A 23,920-nucleotide genomic window follows, 5' to 3' on the forward strand; every position below is an offset into this window, starting at 1 on the left:
GATCACTTTATCATTTCTAATCATGAATTATACAGTAGGAATACGTTAATAAAGCATTTATTAATACACTGAGAAACTATTACTATATGTCTAAATATGTATGTTTATTGATCATTTACTTACACTTTCTAAATCAACTTATGAACACTGAGAGCTCAAATAACGTAATAATAAAGAATTGATCAATTGATCATTAATAAAGTATGAAAATACAATTATTAAACACATTATTAATATTAATGAATCAAGTATTAACCATTTATAGCTGTAATTTATAAACTGCCTATTAATGCTTTATAAATGATGAATTAACTATTTACTGATGCTTAACTAATGATTCATAGCATGCACTTATTATAAAGTGATACCTGTTTGGTTGAACCCAATGATTTGATTAGATGAATCTCACAACTTACCAAGATAATAAACAAGATACAAGAGAAAGACCCAAACAAACTCAAGCAACATTATCAGATGCATAAATTTAATCAATGTAAGCAAGGTTTGAACACCTCAGTACAATGTTATCAGTGTGAAATCAGGAGAGAATCAGAAGAGAGAACATATTGGATGCTGCTGACACAATGCGAGTCATGCGCAAAATGGCATATTAAAATTCACAGTCACAAACCACTCAATGAGGGTCTGTGATTAATTGCTATGATACATAAGAACATTTACGGAAACGAGAGCACAGATGTTCATTGAGAAGCAGCATTAATGCACTGCGGCATCATAAGAGTCAGTTACAGGTCCACGCTGCAGTGTGTTCATTGCTCGCCTACAGGCCTGGATGTTGATTACATAAATGGGCCTGATGTCTTTTTCCTAAAAGTATCTGGTAAAAATAGCAGAGATTTGTGACATACAATAATATTTTGAGATGTGATTAGCCGTATTGCTTTTGGACTGAATTGAACGTCAGAGAGGGGGTCCCAGAGAGGACACAGAACCGTATTTGTAGGCCGAGGGCAGTTTGAACACAGGCGTTTCCCATGATGACTCTCTGCGGTAGGCCATATTATGGGATGGACTCATCGCAGGCTCCCGTAGACCACTGGAGAATTCCCTACTGCAAGAGATACTTCTCGTATTACTCCGGGCGTAAATGCTAAGATACAATAGTTTTCCAAGATACAAGACAGTAGAGTCATTCTTTAGTGGAAGAAATACCTGACAGTGGCACTGAATGGCGCTGAATGGCTTCCCATAGAGCTCTGACTTGATGTCCTATGAGGAACTGAACCTAAAAGGAGGAGACCATTCATTACAGAACAAAGTATACAGCTAGATCATATAAATGGATTGTTGATATCATTGTGAAATGAGTGCTGCTTCTGAGATCTCAGAAGTACTATCCACTCTTTTCAGAGTCAAAATATTAAATAAAATAAAAAGGTGGCTGATATATTTGGCCAAAAACTGGGAAAACTGACAAAACCCAAAAGCTTTTGAATGTAATTCTGTTAATCTGTAAGATATATTATTTTATATTAATACATTATAGCATTTCACTAACTGGATTTAGGTATTAGGGGTGGAAGAAAATAGATACATTTTCATATCGCGATATTATGTTTGGCGATAATGTATTGATTCTTAAAAACACTATCGATATTTATTTCTTAGTTTATATCCAAGATTCGTGTCAGTGGCTTTGTGTTCGGTTAAACCCAACCGCTAGATGGCAGTGTTATTTCAGAACGTAAACTGTGATGCAGAGAAGTGCAAAGGTGCATCACTAGCTTTAGCATTAGCAAACCCAGCTAACAAGACGATAGAAATATAGCAGCTCCCGCCACGGTGTTCAGAGCTTAAGTGTGGACTCATTTTGACTAAAGAAACCACTAAGGAGATCGACAAGAGTCATGTTGTTTGACAAGAGTCACGCTGTATTATGCATGTTATTCCAGGCCAGAAGTTGGTGGTGTCACTTCGTAAAGAAAAACTACACTGTAAAAAAAAAGTGTAATTTTACAGGTAATTGTCTGTATTTTTTTACAGAATTTTACAGTTTTGTCATTATACAGCAAATATCTGTAAAATAAAAGGCATTTGCTGTAATTTAAAGGTCCACTGTTAAATTTACAGGTAATTGCTTGTATTTTGGTTTTACATCAATTTTACGTTTTTTAAAAGGAACTTGCCTGTATTTTTACAGAGTTATGTGTAATTTTACAGAAATTAAGTAATATTTTACAGATTTTTTCTGTGAAATTAGAAAACAAAGAAAAGAAGGTATAACTGCGGAAATCTGCATCTATTCAATATGTTTTCCTTACAGATTATTAAGCATATGGGGGTTAAAGTGAGTTTTTTTAAGGTTAAATAATAGTATTTGTAGCCTACATACAGTACCCTACATAGGCTACAGTAGGCCTGTATTGAATTATTTTTTATTTCACATTTTATTTTATACTTATTTTGATCATTATTTCATTGTCTTGTTCTCCCATAATTTCATGTATATTTTATGAATATTTTTCCAAATCTCCGTTGCTGCACATTCAGGGCTTTGTGTGTGTGTGAATGCGCGCGCGCGCGATGACGCAGATTCAAATTCGCCGCCATTACTTTTCCGCTGTTTACTCCCGCCAACAACGGTTAACGTTAGCTGATCAGTCGAGTTTGGGCAAGCGGGAGATTTGAATTCAGTCTACTCTCCTGAAGTGGATTGTGAGATCCAACAGTGGTTCAAAGCAATCGTATTCGTCAAGAGCAGCCGTGAGCAGGAGACCTTTTGTCAGTCAGTCCGTTTGGATTCTTCGGAAATAACGCCCTTTTCAGTGAGCCTTGTTCGTCACAGCGGACATCATGCCAACCTATCACCGGCTGAGGTAAGAGTCTCATTATACTAAGTTACATGTGAACGATATTTTATATTACACTTGTGTTACGTTTACAGTTTTCAAGCTAACGTTAGCATTCTTAAATGATGTTCAGGCATAACTGGCGAGAGCTGGAGGGCAACACACTGAAAATGTAGCATGCGTCTTTACATTTTCCATCTGTTTTAAGAAAGATCAGTTGAACCCACATCTCAAAAGACCTAAAACAAGCTTTCGTAGACTTGTTATACATATCAAAGTCCTTTTAATTGTGTATAAAATCTTTGTTAATACGCGATAGTATCTGTCAGTAAATCAATCTCTTAAATGGCAGGACATTTTGAAACACTGCCTGGAAGCTGAAAACTCTTCTCTTAAAAAATATCCTCGGTTTTAATTACAGTAAAATTATAGTAACCACGTTTTTGGCGGATTTTTATTACCATTTTTAATAACCACAGTTATACTACAAATAGGCCTACCATGTTTGTTTGTTTTTTTGTTTTTTCTTTGTGGTTAAACCATAGTTAATTTTCGTAAGGGTTAACATGGCTATCTCAAGACTGGTAAGAAAACGAATTCAGTAAATACTGTACTTGATGATACAGGAAAGCACATGAGACTAGAATATGAACACAACATGATAAATAGCATATTCTGGCTGCATCTGCTTGCCAACACGTAGCTATAGAATGCATACATGTGCATATATTAGGCTTATAAAATAAAAGTTGATAGAATGTTTGTGTTCTGATGAAGAAATGAACTTATCTACATTTTGGATGACCTGGGGTCATCATAGTATCCTTTTTCATAGGATACTTTTGATCATTGGTTATGAAAATTGCATTGATCCAGATGAACAGACAGTTACACCCCTAACGTTAGGTGTCTCAGCTCAAAACTTCACTGTTAGCCTTTCCTGCTCAGCTTCCAGATCATAGTCAGTTGAGGTTTTGCATTGTCTCAGTGGAACATATTCTGACATGTGTAAATGTAATACTGAGTTGTTAATTTTTTTTTTTTTTTTTTCAGGTCAAGTGGAAAGCAGAATGATCATGGCAAACAAGGTATGGGAAGAAGTAATTTAAAATATTGTATTGGCTGAGTCTTCTGATTCCATATGATTGCACTAAAAGTGGCAGAACATTTCATTTGTTTTATACTGTATTTTCCCATGTTAATATTCATTTGATCCTTGTGAGGCCACTGTAGCTGCACAAGGTTTGGTTTTACTACAGTAAGACCACGATTGTGTTAGATTCCACCCATCTATTTAAATTATTTTTATTTATTTTTGTAGTGTAACTAGGCTCTGTCATTTAGAAACGTGACTTTTCCTACCACTTAATGACACATATCTCTACCTTTCATTCCAGCTAGAGGATCTGACGATTGCTGCTTGCATCTCAGCCTACCTGATGGAAAATTCTTGCTGGATGAATGACCTTCACCTTCAACTCAACCTTGCCAAGACAACTGCTTATGGTTTCAGCCAAACCATGCGATCCTGCTGATTTGCCTTATACAACACCAGAAAGATCCGGCCCTTTCTATCGGAGCCACACAACTCCTTGTCTAAGCTCTTGTTCTATCCAGACTGGACTATTGCAGCTCTTCCAGCATCAGTCAAACCTCTGCAACTGATCCAGATGCTGCAGCAAGACCTAAACTCACTGCTTCAGATCTATGTGTCTCCAGAAGCTTGTGTTCTGCAAGTGAACGGCGCCTTGTGGTGCCATCATCCCAAAGAGACACAAAACCACTTTCACTGACCTTTCCCTGGACTGTTCCCTGCTGGTGGGATGACCTGCCCAACTCGACACATTTTCAAGAAACTGCTAAAGATCCATCTTTTCATAAACACTTGAACCAATAATACTAAATCTTTGTTTTAATGAAAAAAAAAAAAAAAAAAAAAATTGTGCACTGTGCTACACTAACTGGGACTTGTCACTGGACTTGTTGCTTCTATAGTTCTCTTAATTTTAAGTCACTTTGGATAAAATGTAATTGTATATGTTTAAAATAAGTTATATTAGAGTATAAAGGGATACAGCAATTGTCTTTTAATGTGGATATTTTTACATGTTCTAAATTATATACTATAAGCTTGTATTTCCTATCATTCACGTATCTTGATGTTCAGTGTTTGTTTAATGAGTAATACTGTAAATGTGCAGGTATTCTGTACTTGTACGTTTAGTTAATTTAACAGAAATTGACTGTAAATTTGCTATTATTAAGTACTTAATTAGAGATTGGTCAAAGTTGTGAAACTGGATCTGCAAAAATTAAATCTGTAAATATACAAACTTTGTATTTGAATTTATGTACTTATTGCATTTTTATACATAACTTCATAGTTATTTTACACAGAAAAACTATATATTAAAAGATAATTACTGTAGATAGACAGAGCATTATTATTAAATAACTTTATAAAACCCTAAATTTACAGTTTAACCTTAAAGTTAAATGTTCTTATTATGTAATTTGACATCATTTATCTGTTTTCCCACGGTTTAATAAGCCATTATCAACAGTAATGTACTGTAATTTAATTAATTTTGACCGTAAAGTCAATTCTGTATTTTTACGGTTTTTGCCTGTAATTTTGTGAAATGGTAATTTGCTGTAATTTAACGGAATCCATCTGGAAACTTTGCTGCCAGAGATTTACCGTTTTTTTTACGGGATTTTTTTTTACAGTGTATGTGGTTACATACTGAACGCGCATGATGTCACCGTTTTCTCAAATTTGCGTTTTTGTAGTTTACATGGAGACTATAATGGTATTGTTTTCAAAAACTTGCACTTTGAAACCTTTTTCTAAATGTTTTCAGGCCCCCAAAACGCTTTTATAGCCAAAACGCATTAAAAAGTGAACAATATGTATCGTGGATAGTGCCTGTAAGAGCCTTAATTGGAAGAATTAAAATTCAACACTAAAGGCATATGGTTTGGTTTGGTCTGTTTTAGCGACTTTAGGAATTGGCGAGGGAGGCTTGTGGCAGAACGCCGCTCGGATAAGATTTCTCTCAGAGGGAGCTGTCTTCACATTGTAAGTTTTTTTCACAAGTGTAGTTTGTGAATATTTAGAAGACAGATAAACGATTGCAGCAGCTCAGGATTACAGTGATGGTTTACGTGAAGATCTGCTTTCTAATTAAGTAGAATGGCGGATGATTCTGTAGATGTGAACATGGTATTGGCCACAAGAGGGCGCCAAAGCCAACAGCAAAGGCTGCTGAAGAGAAAGGGAAATTGGCACAGCTAACACACAAAACGAATCAAATTGACAGATTAATGCAAGATAAAAAAAGATGTGAAGACTGTTGAAAGAGAACTAAATTGAAGATGGAAAAGAAGATCAGATTAACTGGTTTCAGCCCAAGATTGAATGTTTCCAGCCATTTATATTTGATGCGAAAAATTGGATTTCAACCACAAAAAGGAAATGAGCCTGATGAGCATGAACTTCAGAATGAAGATGACGACGGCATTAAACTAAATGATAGTGTATCTGAAGTGATAGCTCGTAAAGATAAAAGAAAAAGTGGATGTGTGACAAGTTCTATGGCACAATCTTCAACAAGTTCTGCTCGTGTCAAGGCAGAGGCTAAGCATGCAGCACTTTTAGCCCGGGCATCTGCTTTAAGAAAGAAGTAAGAATTAGAGGCTGAAAAGTTGAGAGTGAAGATTAAAGAGAACAGTTTGAACTAAAATTGCTGCATCAAATGCTGAACTCAAAGTATTAAAAGAGTATGAAGAAGGTCAAGATGGCATGAATGATTACTGCAGGTCACAGACTGGATCACAAGCTGGTGATTAATTTAAAAGTAGAAAGGAACGTCAATGTAAGCCAGTATCTAACCCTTGTAGAAAGTCTGAGCCAACAACAAGCACCCAGGATCAAAGCTCTACCCAGTGACCATCTCAAGAAATTACAGATCATGGTAATTCTCAACAGTCAATTGATGATGGCAGATATCTGATCAAAGTGATGCAACGACAAAACGAAATAACTGAATTGTCAATCAGTAGAGCTTATCTCAATTGCCTCAAAGTGATGTGCCAGTGTTTTCTGGATGCTTAACTGGATTACAGTGGGGACAGTACTCTTGCCTATATTTCTTTCATAAGGGCCTTCGAGCATGTGATTGAGAACAAGATTAATAGCTCACAAGACACTATCTTGAACAGTTCACAAGTGAAGAACCACAAGCTCTTGTTCACAGTTGTGAACATATGAGTCCTCTTACGGGATACAAAGAAGCTAAACGTCTCCTCCAGCAGCATTATGGCAATGAACTGAAGATAGCTACAGCTTACCTTGAGAAAGCTCTGAAATGGCCACAGATAAAAGCAGAGGACAGTAAGGCAATGAAGACCTATGCCTTATTGGATGTAGAAATACCATGGCTAATGTTGAATTCATGGATGAGATGAACAATCCAACAAAACAGTCATTTCAAAACTTCCTTTCAGATTCAGAGAACGCTGGAGAAGTGTTGCCTTTGATATCCAGTGACGAAATGGAAGATGATTTGGTCAACTTTATTGACTTGAATGCTCAAATTTTGAATGACCCACTCTTTGGAAATATCCAGGATGTTAAAGTGGAGATAAAAGGAAAGTCCAGTTCTCCAGAGGGGAACAGCTCAAAGAAGAGTGGCTTCAAAGGTAGTATTTTTGCCACAAACATCTCGCTGGCTGGCAAAGACAAAGCAGAATTCTCACAACGAAAGAAACAGAACACAGAGAAATCTGATTCTGCAGCCCAAAGATCTTGTTTGTTCTGTAACAAGGAACATACACTGGATTCCTGCGATAAGCTTAAAAAGCAGGAATACAAGGACCGAATTCCGTTTCTCAAAAGTAAGGGCTATGCTTTGGCTGTCTAACTCAAGGACATATGAGTGAAGATTGCCAGAAAAGAATGTAATGTCCAGATTGCTCACTAAAATATCCAGGTGTCCTACATATTATCAAACAAGAAGATAACTAAGGTGAAAAGTCTGAAGACCACGACTTTGCGGTTTCTAACGCTCTTCTTTCACAGAGTCAGAAACTTGTGGATACACCGGGGCTGGTGATGGTGAGTGCAATTTCTTTATACCTTTAAAGGTTAAATCAAAGAAGAGTGAAAGATCAGAAATATGCTTTCCTAGACCCGGGAAGCACAAAGTGCATCTGTGCAGGGCAAGAAGACTGATTTTCTGCTTTGTATTATGGGTAAACAAAGAAAGGTGCAAGGATACTTGCTGTCTGACTTAGAGGTGTGCGTTTTGGAAGAGAATACTTGCACTGATCTGCCCAATGTCTTGACTCAGCGACATTTGCCTGTAAAAGAAGGAAACATACCTAACCAAAAGGATATTGAGAAATGGCCTTAACATGCATGAAGTTCGTCTTCCACATATTGAAGCTGCAGTGGGGCTACTGATTAAAGTGAACACGCTTATAAGGCCATGGAACCATGGAAGGTGATAAACAGCAGAAACGATGGGCCTTATGCAGTGAAGACGGCTCTTGGCTGGATAGTGAATGGACCAAAGGAAGAGAGCATCAAGACAAGAAAGTCTGGTATACACAGCTATACAGTGAATCGTATTTCTGTGGAGAAGATATATCGTTATATGTTGTATATCCGTGTTGTCTTCGACTGTAATGCATCTTACCATGGATTTTCTTTGAATGATCAGTTACTTCAGGTGCCCAACCTGACCAACACACTTATCAGAGTCTTGGTCAGATTCCGCGAGGAGCCGATTGCAATGATGGCTGACATTGAATCAATGTTTTATTAGGTTCGAGTACCTAGTGTGGATGCAGACTTCCTGGGGTTCCTTTGGTGGCAGCAGGGCAACCTAGATCAAGAGGAAGTGATGTGTGTACACCTGTTTGGTGCAACCTCTTCACCAAGTTGTTCTTGTTAAGCTCTTCAAAGAACAGCAGAAGATGGAATCAACGACACTACTCCATAAGCAGCTCAGACACTTTTGAAGAATTTTTACGTTGATGATTGCCTAGAACAAGCAATCACACTTGCAAGGGATATCAGAGCGCTTTGTAAGCAAGGTGGGTTCCATTTGACAAAACAGACTAGTAATACCAGAACGTCTCGGTTACGTATGTAACCCTCGTTCCCTGAGTAGGGAACGGAGACGTTACGTCGGATGACGACGAATGGGGTTTCGCTTAGAAAGCCTGTCATCTTCTAATATAAAAAACGAGCCAATGGCAATGAAATGCCATGGGTCTGCGGAATTTGCATAGCGTAAGTCCGCCCCACGTCGTGGGTATATAAGGAAGTACGCTGGCAACATGCAGATATGTCTTCGCTGAGGAGCCGAGACTGAACTCCGGCGTTCCAGCGGTACAGCGGAAGTGGCAGGGAGACGTAACGTCTCCGTTTCCTACTCAGGGAACGAGGGTTACATACGTAACCGAGACGTTCCCTTTCGTAGTCACTCCGAGTTACGTCGGATGACGACGAATGGGGTTCCCAGTGTAATCACGCCACCTCTCGACTGTCTTCCAGTGCCCTGCGTAAGTCTGAGCTCCCTGTCGTGAGACTAGCACGGACGAGGGAGTCCTACTTAACACAGGAATACCAAGGTACACTGGGAAGCATATCTCAGTGGAAATATGCAATTATACCCAGCCCGAAGGGGGGGACTTGGAATACACAGATGACCCCGGGGGGCTGCATATGGAGTATCACTGGGGTATCCAGCCGCAGGTGGAATATTTCAACCCCAGGGGTGGCAAAGTGGCTTGCCAAGGGAAAGACAAATGCTCAGAGAGGCTCACAGTGGAAATCCACATGTGGGGGTCACCCAGAGGGGGAACCATGCACATGGAGGCACCTAGCCAAGCGCAAAAGCTGCCGGTGGCATAACTCTGGCGTTGACGTCGTCAGTGCTGGAGGAGCCTCAGGGCTTATTAGGCTCACCTGAGGAAAATATCGCACGTATCCCGTCCGTGGAGAGGAATGGCGAGCAAGCGAAGACACCTGAGCAGAATCTAGTACTGGCTAGTTGAGGCGAGTACATGAGAAGAAACTGGCTCCACTCGGAGATTGTAGAATCTCGCGAATGTGTTAGGTGTCGCCCAGCCTGCAGCTCTGCAGATGTCTGTTAGCGAGGCGCCATGCGCTAGACCCAAGAGGATGCCACACTCCGGGTGGAGTGGGCCGTCACACCAAGGGGGCATGGTCGACCTTGCTGCTGGTAAGCCAAAGCAATGGCGTCCACTATCCAGTGAGACAACCTTTGCTTGGAGAGAGCCTTTCCCTTCAGCTTCCCACCATGACAGACAAAGAGGTCTGAGGTCCTGAAACACTGCGTTCTGTCTACGTAAGCACGGAGTGCGCGTACTGGACAGAGCAGTGCCAAGGCTGGGTCTGCCTCCTCCAAGGGCAGCGCTTGCAGGTTCACCACCTGATCTCGAAAGGGTGTGGTGGGAACCTTGGGCACATATCCAGGCCGGGGTCTCAGGATCAAGTGAGAGTTAGCCGGTCTGAATTCCAGGCACGCTTCGTCAACCGAGAATGCCTGCAGAACCCCTACCCTCTTGATGGAGGCCAATGCAACCAGGAGCACTGTCTTCATAGACAGGAACTTAAGCTCCACTGATTGCAGAGGCTCAAAGGGAGCACTCTGCAGGGCAGTTAAAACCACTGAGAGTTCCCAAGAGGGAACGAGAGGAGGGCGAGGAGGATTCAGTCTCCTCGCTCCTCTCTGGAACCTGATGACCAGGTCGTGCTTTCCAACGGACTTACCTTTGACTGCGTCGTGATGTGCGGCAATAGCGGCAACATACACTTTCAGGGTGGAGGGAGACAGCCTTCGCTCCAACCCTTCTTGCAGGAAGGAAAGCACGACACTGATGGGGCATTTCGTGGGTTCTAGATTTTTAGAAGAACACCAGTTGACGAAGAGGTTCCACTTCAACGCATAGGCATGTCTCGTGGACGATGCTCTAGCGCAGGGGTGTCAAACCCGTTCCACGGAGGGCCTAGTGTATGCAGGTTTTTGGTCTTTCCCTTCAATTAGTGCCCAATTAAGACCTAGACTACCAGGTGAGGGGAGATCTTAGCCAATTAGTGACCTACTCAATCAGTTTGGTTCAAGGTAAAAGAGAAAACCTGCATACACTAGGCCCTCCGTGGAACCGGTTTGACACCCCTGCTCTAGCGGAAGTGATGGTAGCCACCACCGCTGGTGGTAGGGTACTCAAACCTGCCTCGTCCCGTCCAGGAGCCACACGTGGAGGTTCCAAAGATCGGGACGAGGGTGCCATAAGGTGCCCCGTCCCTGAGAAAGCAGGTCCTTCCTCAGAGGAATTGGCCAGGGAGGTGCTGTCGCGAGGAGTACTAGTTCTGGGAACCAGGTGCGGTTGTGCCAATACGGGGCAACCAAAATTACCTGCTCCTCGTCCTCCCTGATTTCCCCCAGGCTCACTGGGGGAAACGCATACTTGCGGAGGCCCCGTGGCCAGCTGAGCGCCAGTGCATCCGTGCCGAGCGTGCCCTCGGTCAGGGAATAAAACAGGTCGCAATAGAACGAGTCGTGGGAGGCAAACAGATCTACCTGTGCGTCCCCGAACTGATCCCAAATCAGCTGAACGACTGGGGATGGAGTCTCCATTCTCCAGCGAGAGGCTGAAACCGAGACAGCTCGTCGGCCGCCTGGTTCAGGCCTCCCGGGATATAAATGGCTCGAAGCGACCTCAGATGCTTCTGACTCCATATGAGGAGGTGGTGGGCGAGTTGCGACATACGGTGGGAGCGTAGACCACCTTGACGGTTGATGTACGCTACTGTGGCGGTATTGTCTGATCGGACTACTACGTGTTGACCCCTGAGCAACGCACGGAAGCGGTGCAGGGCAAGGCATACAGCCAGCAACTCGAGGCAATTGACATGCCAAAGGCGCTGGGGTCCTGTCCAGGAGCCCGCGGCAGCATGTCCATTGCACATGGCACCCCAACCCGTGGCGGAGGCATCTGTTGATACAACAACATGCCTGGAAGCTCGTTCTAAGGGAACTCCGGCCCGTAGAAAATTGAGGTGCGACCACGGGGAGAAGGTCTGACGGCAGGTCGGAGTCACTGGGACTCGGAGCGTGCCGTGTTGCCATGCCCACCTCGGGACTCGATCGCGAAGCCAAAGCTGAAGCGGCCTCATATGAAGCAATCCGAGCGGCGTTACTGCGGCTGTGGATGCCATATGCCCCAGGAGCCTCTGAAAAAGTTTCAGTGGAACCACACTCCTGCCCTCGAACTGACGAAGGCAAGTCAGCAGTGACTGCGCACGCTTGCTCGTAAGCTGCGCGCACATGGCGACCGAGACGATCTCCATACCGAGAAAAGAGATCCTCTGCACGGGGCAGAGTTTGCTCTTCTCCCAGTTGACCCGAAGGCCCAGACGAGCTAGGTGCCGGAGCACAAGGTCCCTGTGTTCGCAAGCCTGGTCTCGAGAGTGAGCTAGGATCAGCCAGTCGTCGAGATAGTTCAGGATGCGAACCCCGTGTTCCCGTAGAGGAACAAGGGCTGCCTCGACGACCTTCGTGAAGATGCGAGAAGACAGGGCTAGCCCGAAAGGGAGAACCGCGTACTGGTATGCCTGCCCCTCGAAGGCAAACCGTAGGAACGGTCTGTGTCGAGGAAGAATGGTGACATGGAAGTAGGCGTCCTTCAGGTCGATCGCTGCCTTCGGTACAATGAAGTAGGGGCTGTAGAAGCCGGACTTCATTTCATCATCAAGAACTGATGCCCCTTCCTCCGAGCCCCAAGAGGCTGTGGATGACAGTGCGCGCCGCTCACGAGCCTCGCCACTCTCGTCCCCCTCTGTCGCCAGACCCCTGCCGGGGGACGGAGTGGCCCTGCTACCAACTCCTGAGAAGAACTGAGCCCTAACTCAAAGCTGCCCGTCTCGAAAGTGCGGCTTAGCCTGGTGTTTGGCCAGCTAAGGGGCGGAGACGGGCGGTGCCGCCCTCCTGCAACCCTCTCCTGCTCGGGGCCAGTGAAGGCTCGAGGGGAGGGGCCGCAGGGAGGCGGCCTCGGCGGAAAGCAGACTAAGGAGACCGCACGGACGGATGACCGTCGGTGCAGAAGGCCTCAGTCCGCTTCTGGAGGGGTCAAAGACTGTAGGGTACAGTCCTCAACCACACCGCCGAGGAGCCCAGCCTGGGACATGGGGGAGCTGAGAAAATGAATTCTCAGACCCCCTCACATCAACCTGGCTGAGCCCATTCCTGGACCACAGCTGTGGACATCACCTGGCCCCGGGATCACGCAGGTACTGATGTCGCCCGAAGAGCGAGGTCAGTAGTGTGCGTGGCGGATCGACCAGCCCAGACATGGGAGGCATAGCGTCCCTGCGTGGGGGCGTGGTCGAGTTTCCGCGTTTCTGTCAGTGTTGGCCAGGGAAGGACCAGCGTTCCACGACGGCCTGGTCTGACAGAACTCCCGTGTCAGCACTGCCTTGAAGGCGGAGGCGACACACAGCACTGCATGCCTGTGCCACGATAGTGACAGAGAACATACAGCCCATGATTGCCACGCGATCGAGTACAGCGAAGGCGGAGGACACCTGCGGGGCACGATAAGTCACGGGGACTCACGCGAGCCGGAGGCGTCCTGATGCACGTCCGGGAGAAAGGCACTGGGAGCGAGTGCTGAGAGCAACACGCGCCCAGGAACCAATCATAAGCCTACAGCGCTCGGGGGGAGGGCGACGCCACTCCAACCGATGCTTTTAGCTGCCCGGGAAAGCATGGCCATCAGCTCTGGATCTGACCCGACTAACGCTGACACTCCAGAGGGAGGCAACGCAGTCGAATCCTCATTTCCAGAGGAATCCAGCCCGCCTTGTGATGCTGTGAGTGACATGACACCACCTGCTGGAGCCCCGAATGAAAACACTGGGTCCCCGAGAGGAACCAGGCACACACGGAAGCCCCACGGTTTGCGATGTGGAGGGGGGGCGTGGCCCGAGGAATGCTCGTCGGTATTATGCCACACTGTAACCCTCAGATCACCCTGGCCACCAGCCAAAGTATCCCCTCTCGAGGAAGAGATAGATTGGGGTGTGGCAGAGGGGACTCTACCCACACGGAGATCATTGAGTCTCGATCTATAAACATCGCGATGGTCACGTTCCCGCAAAGAAAACATGACTCATCAACGAGCGCTGCCGAGCGTGAATAAGCCCAACACGCGAAACAGCGCTCGTGACCGTTAGGCAGATGAATCACGCGCCCACATCCAGTAAATACACGGAAAAGCACGTCTTGAAAAAGACGTGCCGCGTGCAGCTCTTTTAGAGAGAAGGAAAGATCAGCAGAGTGCTGAAGCGCCCAGGGAGAAACACACACACTGTCAGCAGATCACTGCACAGATCAGCAGCAGGCAATGCGATCTCGCTGGAACACACCGTCACACCAACACACTGAAGAGCCGCTCGTCTCGTAGAGTGAAGATGATACATAATGGCTTGTAGGAGTGAAGAAAACTCTTGGCTCCGAAGCGAAAACATATCTGCATGTTGCCAGCGTACTTCCTTATATACCCATGACGTGGGGCGGACTTACGCTATGCAAATTCCGCAGACCCATGGCATTTCATTGCCATTGGCTCGTTTTATATACTCGAAGATGACAGGCTTTCTAAGCGAAACCCCATTCGTCGTCATCCGACGTAACTCGGAGTGACTACGAAAGGGAACTGTAATTTCGTCCATACCTGAAGAATAAGACACTTATGTGAAAGACCTCGATCTGGATAGTGAGTTACTTCCCATGGAAAGAGCATTGGGAATTCGCTGGTGTACAGAAAAAGACACATTTCATTTTAAGATCGAAGTGCAAAACAAACCCCTCACCAGAAGAGGTATATTATCAGTTGTTAGCTAAGTTTATGATCCCCTTGAGTTCCTAGCATCGTTTGTGCTACCAGCAAAGCTCATTCTGAGGGACCAGTGTAAAGAGAAAGTAGGATGAGATGAAGAAATTGTAGAGAAAAAGGCTGAAAGATGGCTATCCTGGCTGGAAGATTTGCAAATATTCAAATCAAAGAATTAATTTTATTTCAATGAATTCAGTGAAAAAGCATTAATTTAATTTACAGATAAAGCAATCACATTAGTAACCTTCCACACCCAACAACGTGTGTCAGAGAAAAGAACAGAATCAGATATAATTTTTTTTATAGAAAATTGTACTTTGCATACTATACTGTAAAAAACACATAATTAGTTGATTTTAGTTGATCATAAGATATGAACTGGCATGCACATTTCATGATTATAGTGTCAAAAACTTATCACAGAATCCTGTTCAAAAAGTACTAATACTACACAATGAAATCAATTCACCAAGTTTTATGTCAAAAACCAGCAAATAACAAATAAAGCATCATAGTAGCGAATTGTACAAATAATATTAGAAGTAGTAGTTCTTTTAAAATTTCGATTTCCAACCAGGTTTACATGTTACATGTTGCTCTGAGAATGTCATTTACTTGTCTGTGTCATAAAAAATATGTAGGTAAAACTATTAGACAAGACAGAACACAAATTATTGAACATATGAGTGCTGTGGGAAGAAATAAGAAATTATTACACTGCGCTGTGGAATACTTGACTCTGATTGGTCAATCATGACATCCAACGGTTTGTTAATCCCAGATAACAACCATTAAATCTGATCACAAAGACTCATCCGGGTAACTGAAGTCAGTGCTACTCTTGCTTTGAATGGAATTTATTTGTGGAAGTGTTGCTCCTTTTTTGCTTTATTTCATTAATTTCATTAATTTGCATATAATTTCTACATCATTTTTGTAAAAACTTTTGTAATTGTTTCAAATTTGTATGCAGTCTGATATACTTATGAATGTTACTGCATAGTATTTTATGCTATTGAGGTATATGTATTTTTTATCAACTTTGAGTTTATTGGATGTAATATGGTAAATAAAAAAATGGAATCAGGTGTGCTATTGTCTGTTACAACACTGATGACGACACTGTTTTGTCTTTGCATTTGGCCTCTAAATAAAGTATTTTTTGTAATACATCTACTATTATGTGTGAGAGCTCCTCTCCTTGTTGAACTTTAATATGTTTTTTGAGTTTACGCAACAAAGTAATTTTTATTTACCAATGTTTTCAGTATTCTATGGCTTTTTGGCTGTTTTTGACTTTTAGCTAGTTTTGTAATGATGCAAATATATTTATTTATATTTTTTATTTATATTTAGTTATAAATATTTTTAGTTTAGTTAGTGATTTTTAATTAATTAGCAAAAACTTTTTGTTAGAATGGTTAAAATGTATGTATAGTAAAAAAAGGTTGGTTATTGCATTGACCTCAACAAGCTGTTGATTATCGGTTACTGGCCCAAAATCAGTGCATCTTTAACATTCTGTATGCAAACCCTGTCCAGGCGATCCAAAACCAAAAAACGGCAATGATGAATTTCTGAAAACAGCATAATCTACAGTGCTGACCAACCTATGCGGCAGTTCTGCGGTGAGCTTCTGAGACAAATCCTACTCAAGGCGTCTGTCTAGAAGGAGAAACAGAAATCTAAGATTGCAGAGTCACAACAGAGCTTTATATACTCTACAGAAAACCACACAAGTATACAGAAAAATAGGGTAAGTTTACTTTGTGAGAGAGCCCCCTGCTGTCGATTTCTATGCTATCAGCTCTGAGAAAGAAAAAACAAAATAATGTTAAAATCACAAGCAAGGCTTTCAGTGGTTAAAGCACAGAATATCCTGAAAAAACACACGACAGATACTATTTCATAGAAGTTCGCATTTTTCAAAGAAATCATCAAACACAGACAGCTGGAATTTAATTAAAATCAGGTTTACATTTCTCTGCCATGTCAGTTTTGTACTGTTGATTATGAAACAGTTTAATGTTAATAAATCAAATATAAAAATAAAGAATTATGAAACTATGTGAAATGAGAAACAAAAGAACGTAGTTTAAACCTTCCCCAGAGATCTGAACTGATCAAATACTCACAGGCTAGCAGAGGATAAGGATCGTGATATTAAGAGTGGAGAAGAATAGGGAACTTTTGTCACTGAAGAAGCTGAAATAAACAGAGAAACAGCTCTTTGAAAAGATATAATAGCTCACAAAAACCACCTGATCTATTTCATAATTCAATTTCACTGTAATAGTTTGGACAATCTGTTCATCTTAAAGATCTAAAGAGAGCTAAAAACAAGCTAGAATGCACCTTGTCTTTGACTTGCTGACTGTAGATCTCGGTTGGACTGTAATGCCAGTCTTGAACTGGAATGATTTCAATGACAAGTGATGCATTAATAAAGTACAATGTTTAAGGTTTTCTTCTTCAGCTCTTCTATTTCCACATCCATCATAAGTTGACTTTCATTAGAAGGATACATGCCATATTTACAGTGCATATAAATACTATTCACTGCCTCTGACGTTTTATGTTTCTTCATTGTTTTCAGTTGTAAAATATTTTCAAATGTATTTAATTCCTGTGATGCCATTACTCCAGTCTTCAGTGTAACATTCATATTTTTGTTTGGATAATAATATTAGAATAATATTGTCCAGATTTACTGATGAATAGAATGTTTGGTAACATTTAAAAGGTACAGTAGGGTAGGCAATTTCGGAGAGGCTTTAAAAGCATGAGATCCTAGGGGTGGGTGATATGGAAAAAATATCATATCATGATTTTTTTCAGGAAAATCACAATTCACACTTTTATCACGATTCTTTTTCATATTGGTTTTACTATTTTGCAAGTGACTGAGCATTACAGCCTAATTAATGTCCCTATTTTAAATAAAATGAAAATAAAACACTACATGGACTTCACTGTATAAATTATACATTGATTCTTATTAAAGCTACAATTAAAGTTCTTGAAAGCATTTTTAAAAGCATTGACTGATTTTCTCATTGCGTTTTGTTGTTTAATTAATATTAAAGGGATAGTTCCCACAAAAATGAAAATTGTCATCATTTATTCTGTCAAGTTGTTTTAAACCTGAATAAGTTTCTTTCAAGTCTCGTTCTTTTCTGTTGAAAATAAAAGTTATTTTGAAGAATGTGGGTAACCAAAGAGTTGCTGGTCCCCACTGACTTCCATAGTAAATTTTTTCCTACTATGGAAATCAATGGGGACCAACCAGCAGATGTTTGGTTACCCACATTCTTTTGTGTTCAGGTTTGGAATAACATTAGAGTGACAAAATAATGACGGAATGTTTAGAACTGCACATCAGCACGCTTATTAAAAGTTTAACCGGCAAGGCATTAAAGCAAATCCAAATAATGAACTTTTGAGAATTGTAGTGTCCCGTGAGTCTGCGTTAATATGTGATGTGAATGTACGTTGCGTTGTGCAGTATGTTGAGACGGAGACGCCAGAACTAAAGCTGATAGAATGCAATGTATACGATACTGGGCAATTCCATGCAAAGGTCATCCTTACCATGAAAAAATAAAGTTTTTACCTAAAGATCAAAACCCCTTTTAAGTTGTCCATTTAGGTCTGTAATATACTGTATTAATATGCTGTATCAGAAATTTTAAGAAAATTGCCTTGTTTTTCCACCACATATGAGGTGAGCAACAATGCTAAAATTTTTATTTCAACCAGCCATATTTCATGCTTTCAAAAGAGGTATCAAAGACCCCCCTTTCAAAAACTTAATTTGAACATAAAGCATTTTGCTGAAAGATGGAGGCATGCCTGAGAAATAAATATACTAATTTGGTCATAACAGCACTGCCTGTTGAATTTATAAGGGCTTTAATAAAGAGGTCTCGACGCTTCAGTGCTCTGTCACGTCCGTAACGTTTTAAAGATTAAGTTTATATAATATAACAATTATAAATGCAAATAACTTGAAACTTTATATGCAAAGCTAAAACTATGTTTATGCTTACTAGGATCGACATTTCATTCCACTACTTTGCTCTGAACAACCATAATAATGCGTTACGGACGTGACCGTTACGGACGCTTCACATCAAATCATATGCACTTGTGATCGGTTTCAGGCTTACCATATATTCAGTTCATATCCAATAATCGCAATAATATTTGTGCTTTGTTAGTTTTAATATGAAAAAATGTCTCAACTTTCAAATTCAGTCTATTTTATAACAAAATGTAAACAATAGAGACCGCTCTTTAATACGCCGTGGTATATTTCTATAGCGCCTCAGTGCGCGGCGGATAAAGCGCACATGAACAGATCTTCTCTTCCTCTGCCAGTTACAGGACGAAATATGAATATCAGAAGGTAGTATATGATACAGTACAACTTAAAGAAGAGCATGTGTCTTATAGCCATAGGACACTTCCTTCGGGATGTCGCGTTTTTCCCTCTTGGTTAAAACATGAATATTCATCATAATCCCGTGATCAAGCTGACAAAATAATAGTGATATTGCAATCATTTTGACTCACGACTTAAAAGTAGTTTAAAAGTAGACATTTCAGACATCCTATAGATATATTTCTCAGGTATGTGAGGCAAGTAGCCTACATTATACGCAGAGTTTCTGTTCATTTATGAGGCGCGCTCCACTTCACGCGACGGCGCCTCCGTGTCCTGATTATATTGTCTGTTATAGCCTATTTGCTTCTTATTTAATAAATCCAGGCAATTGGTTGATGAAACATTGATTAAAATTAAGATACAATTTATACAAAACGAAATTCACATTAAAGAAAGGCTTTCTACAAAAAAAAAAAAAAAACTAAAGAATTGGTCAAAATCATGTCTGCCCACTGATATACTGTATCCGATATATTGCGCACCTTATGATCTTACTCATGCTGTTATCCTTTCATATAATCAACATATGAAATAAAAAATACAATTATTTTATTTAAACATTAATATGAGACTAAATGCCTACTCAAATGTAATGCTGGAGCGGGATTTGAGTGAACGCCGTCTTACCGGTGAGCATGTTGGGGGAGAGGTACGATTTTCGAACAAACATCGAATATTATTTTTGCTTATAATGCCAATCCTTAATATTTGGTGTTTTAAATGCCTGTTTGAGGTCTCTGTGAACGTTTTAAAGCAGTATTTTAGTGCCGCTTTCAGAGCGGTCACGTCCGTAACAGAGAACCGTCACGTCCGTAACATAGTTTTTCCCTCATAAATGCGAAAACGAAAAATAACATAAAATGAATATTTTATGTTCTGTGGAGAGCCAATCCTTCTTCATTCGGTGGGTACTATTACTTTTGGTTTGCGCAGTGTAATTCACAGAATTACTAAAAAATATTTTGGCAACAAAAAGTTAAGAGATTTTTTTTGGCACGTCTGTAACGCATGTGTATTTCCCTCATATTAAATATAAAACGCATGCGTAGACTGATATTTTTCTAATGTTTGGACTCCTTTATTAAGGGAGTATGGATATATAAACAGACGTTTACAATATATTGGTATTAAATGCATTTTCTGAGAATTTATATTTCAAGTTTTTACTGCAAATGTCACGTCCACAACGCTGGAATTGCCCCACTATGATATTTCTTCAAAAGCTGATCATGAAGACATTTTAACCATCCACGATCAAAAATCGTTATAGCGCACACCCCTATGAGATCCCACCCTCCCTTCAGAGCGCTGTCCAAAGCCACACCTCCTTCAAAACACATGAACGTGCACCGCTGAAGCAGAGTCTGCAAAGCGTCACGAGAGACAGCGTTAAATTGCCTCATGTCTAAAAAAAGCAAAAAGCACATAACATTACAAAAATAATGAACAAAAACAACTTACAGAGCTCTGACTTGTACCACCTGACTGCTGCAGATTAATTCCGCCATTGATAGTGTTGCCATAGAAACGCATACACCCGAGTCTGAGGACGTGAACAGCTCCAGGGGTTGCCGTCACGGGTTGCCATCTCGTAATTATGGTTATGACATGCCGTGAACGCAGCATAAGCTTGTCGTTGTTTGATCAGGAGGAACTGTAAAACGTGGCTGCTGTTTGCTTGTGGAGCTTGGTGACTCTTCATAGCCTTACGGAATGAGCTGATGACGTGTGATGTTTGCACGAGTGCGCAGAGGTATGGGAATACATATGTTGACAGGCAGGTAGGACATGATCCTACGCGTTTAATATTTTAATCTAATTCATCTATTTTACCGAATGCAATGATTGGATGGACATTTTTTGGTCCCGAGTCTTCCACAGAAGATATGTGCATTTTGTAATATTTAGACCACTTCTATTATTGATTTATTGAGAATTTAAGTTGGATTTTAGTTAAGAAGTTGACTTGACATAGGCTGTCCACTCATGACTGAGATTGAGCAGTTCTGCCAAGAGGACTGGAGAAAATTGCACTGGACAGATGTGCAAAGCAGTATCCATATACACTCAAGACTGGAGCTGGACTAATAAAGTGCATCAAAAACAAAAACGTGTTGTATTTATGTGTGTAATATTTTTGGATCAATAGGTTTTCTTATTTCGATATGAAAGAATATTTTCCTGGTAATATGTGCCACAAAAGCAAAAGTAAATTCTTTGTGGTTTAATGTTGTAAAACACAAAGATATATATTAGGTGAATACTATTTATAGGCCCTGTATTCAACTATCTATTTAGAGATTCATGTAGAAATACCTTTGATTTTGAACAGTCATCTCTAATTTTGATATGTAGGCATTCTGTTCTGAAATTTTCCTGCTCAAAATAGAAACCAAGATTAAGGCAAAAATGCAAAAAGAAATGGCTGTACTAATGCAATACTCGTCCTTACTTTGACATCTTCTGCATCTCTTGTTGCATTTTCAGTTCATTCTCCTTCATTCTCTCAATCTGTGCTTAGAGTGTTGTGTGACATTAATTTGATTCAGTACCAATAAGTCATGTTAAGGGCAGGATTCTCTCACCTTCTGCTGATAGTGGGCCATTAATCGCTTCTGGTGTCTGGCCTGGAATTGTAAGACCTACAAAGCATAATAATGTCAAAGCATGTCTTTATAAGTGCTACTGCTGCATGATTGATTAACATATCTACAATCAACTCATTTTATGTACATGATCACCTTGCTTATATCTGAGAAGTACTTGACTGCAACTGCATTGATATCCGAGAAAAGCTCCTGAACCTCTGAGCTGCTCTATGAAAACAATAGGCAGATTAGGGACAGTTCATTAATATTAATCTCTATGACATAAAAATCTCTTGCATCTTACCTTATCAGACAGTGGAGAGATTTGACACTTTGCTTTGCAAATGAGACACACACCTTGATTTCCTTTGGGGGAAACAAACAGACTGCTCTTAGTACTATATTATTTCCAGCAGAGGGCAGCATATTCACATATTTAATTCATAAATCTCACTAACAAAACATTCATACTGAAATTTTACTACTGCAATTCAATGCAGAATAGGCAGATAATTTTACTAGGAATATCATCATAATTATAGGAATAGTTATAACTCACATCCAGTGTTATGAATGCTTAGAGCAACTACAGTTATATACAAAAGCAGCACCGATATACCATGTATAAATCTGAACATACCTCTCTGAAAGCAAACATTACAGATGATGTGGCCACAGTTTGTGACAGCCAGCTGACGCTCAGGACCAGGGGACATGAAGCACGAGTTACAACAGATCCAGTGAGACATTATTCTGTTTGAGTACAACAACATCATTACAGCTGTTTGCTTAAACCTCTAAAAGTGAGCTTATAGAGAAAACAGACCGAAGACCTGTCCATTCATGCCCAAAACTGCTGTTTAACTATAATGACAAAAATGTTGTAAGCACCTGTTATTGAAATTATGAAACACCATTTCCACCACATAAGAAAAAACAAAAAAAGGTCATAACCCTGGTTTCACAGACAAGGCTTGATTAAGCCAGGACAGAAGAGCTGCTTTAGTTAAATTAGGATAGCTTATATGCCATAAACAAACAAACAAACACAACTGTCCTGCATCTTGAGATTAAACAATGGAAAGGACATATTTTAAGATATGACATTGCAAGTTATTTTCACTTAAGGCTGCTCAATAATGAATTTTAGTCTGAGACTAGGCTTAGGCCTTATCTCGAAACCGGGCAACAATATGACATAGGCCTACAACTAAATCATAATTATGATGAAAAAAAAATTATATATGAAAAAAAGAAAATGATGAGAATAATGAGTCGATATTTGGATTTTGTCATAACAATTTGACATGTTAATTATGACGTTTAAAGACATAATTTCGATGTAGTATGTCATAATTTCAACTAAAATAACATTATTTCAAATTAAGCCAGTTCATAGCACTGTGTTTAATATACAACGTGTTCTCTTTTTGTCAGAAAGGAATTGACTGAAAAATATTAACAAGACGAATTGATTAAATGTAAGTTACAATAAATGGGGGTTAAAATAAAGGTTACATTAACCCAATAAGCAGGCAGATGTTTAGCGTCTGAGCTAAATAAACAAATGTAACGTTATACAATTCTACCGAGGACTTCACGAAAGTTCGCTAGTGCTGAGGACACTAAATCTCAAAAAGTAAAAACAACAAAAACAAAACACATACCTCGATACCTGTATCTTCCTTTACGCGCTATCCAGATTATTATCAGTAGTATGTATGCTAAAATGTGGGTTTGCTAGTTTATCTAACAAATTAGCAGATTTAGCAATGCTTATTGGAACGATGACGTCACCGCACGGAAATCGCGCACTCCTCTCAAATATGACCATGGCGACTGTAGTTTCCGGCAAATACTACGGCTAGTATTTAAACGATTTAAATTGTAAATCATAACGATCCAATTCTTACATTATACTTTAAATAAAAAATTGAACAAATGTATATGTCTGCTATTGTATTTTTATTTCTGATTAAAGGTGATCGTTTTACTGTAGTAATTGTGTAATTAACGTTAAGGGGCCTAATAATATGGTGGAAACAGTAGGCTAGTTACCATATTAAAAGTTTGTTGATGAATTTATAAAAAATACATATTTTTAGTGGAACATCTAGAGTGAAATAAAACACAAAGATAAA

General features: G+C 40.6%; 1 protein-coding gene across 1 annotated transcript; it reads right to left on the reverse strand.

Annotated features, from left to right (window-relative positions):
- Positions 1-462: 462 nt before the first annotated feature.
- On the reverse strand, positions 463-23,622 carry rnf212 (ring finger protein 212). The gene is made up of 13 exons (XM_081383611.1): positions 23,447-23,622; positions 22,420-22,532; positions 22,084-22,145; positions 21,933-22,007; positions 21,777-21,833; positions 21,644-21,702; positions 21,508-21,567; positions 17,100-17,155; positions 16,880-16,949; positions 16,511-16,553; positions 16,355-16,409; positions 1,174-1,246; positions 463-1,072 (listed from the first exon to the last, which is right to left on the reverse strand). Exons 2-13 carry the CDS (start codon positions 22,526-22,528, stop codon positions 922-924), a joined length of 870 nt encoding a protein of 289 aa, XP_081239737.1. The 5' UTR covers positions 22,529-22,532; positions 23,447-23,622; the 3' UTR covers positions 463-921.
- Between the last annotated feature and the right edge of the window lie 298 nt (positions 23,623-23,920).

Source organism: Scardinius erythrophthalmus, assembly GCF_964197995.2.
Source record: "Scardinius erythrophthalmus genome assembly, chromosome: 13".
Classification (NCBI taxonomy): Eukaryota; Metazoa; Chordata; class Actinopteri; order Cypriniformes; family Leuciscidae; genus Scardinius; species Scardinius erythrophthalmus.

Bases quoted from the DNA above. Each gene is read 5' to 3' on its own strand.
- rnf212 (XM_081383611.1), bottom strand. From the start codon at position 22,528: ATGTCTCACTGGATCTGTTGTAACTCGTGCTTCATGTCCCCTGGTCCT. The intron at 22,146-22,419 runs GTATGTTCAGAT...TTTCCCCCAAAG, and splicing joins TAATGTTTGCTTTCAGAGAG to GAAATCAAGGTGTGTGTCTC. The intron at 1,073-1,173 runs GTATTTCTTCCA...TATCTCTTGCAG, and splicing joins CCATTCAGTGCCACTGTCAG to TAGGGAATTCTCCAGTGGTC.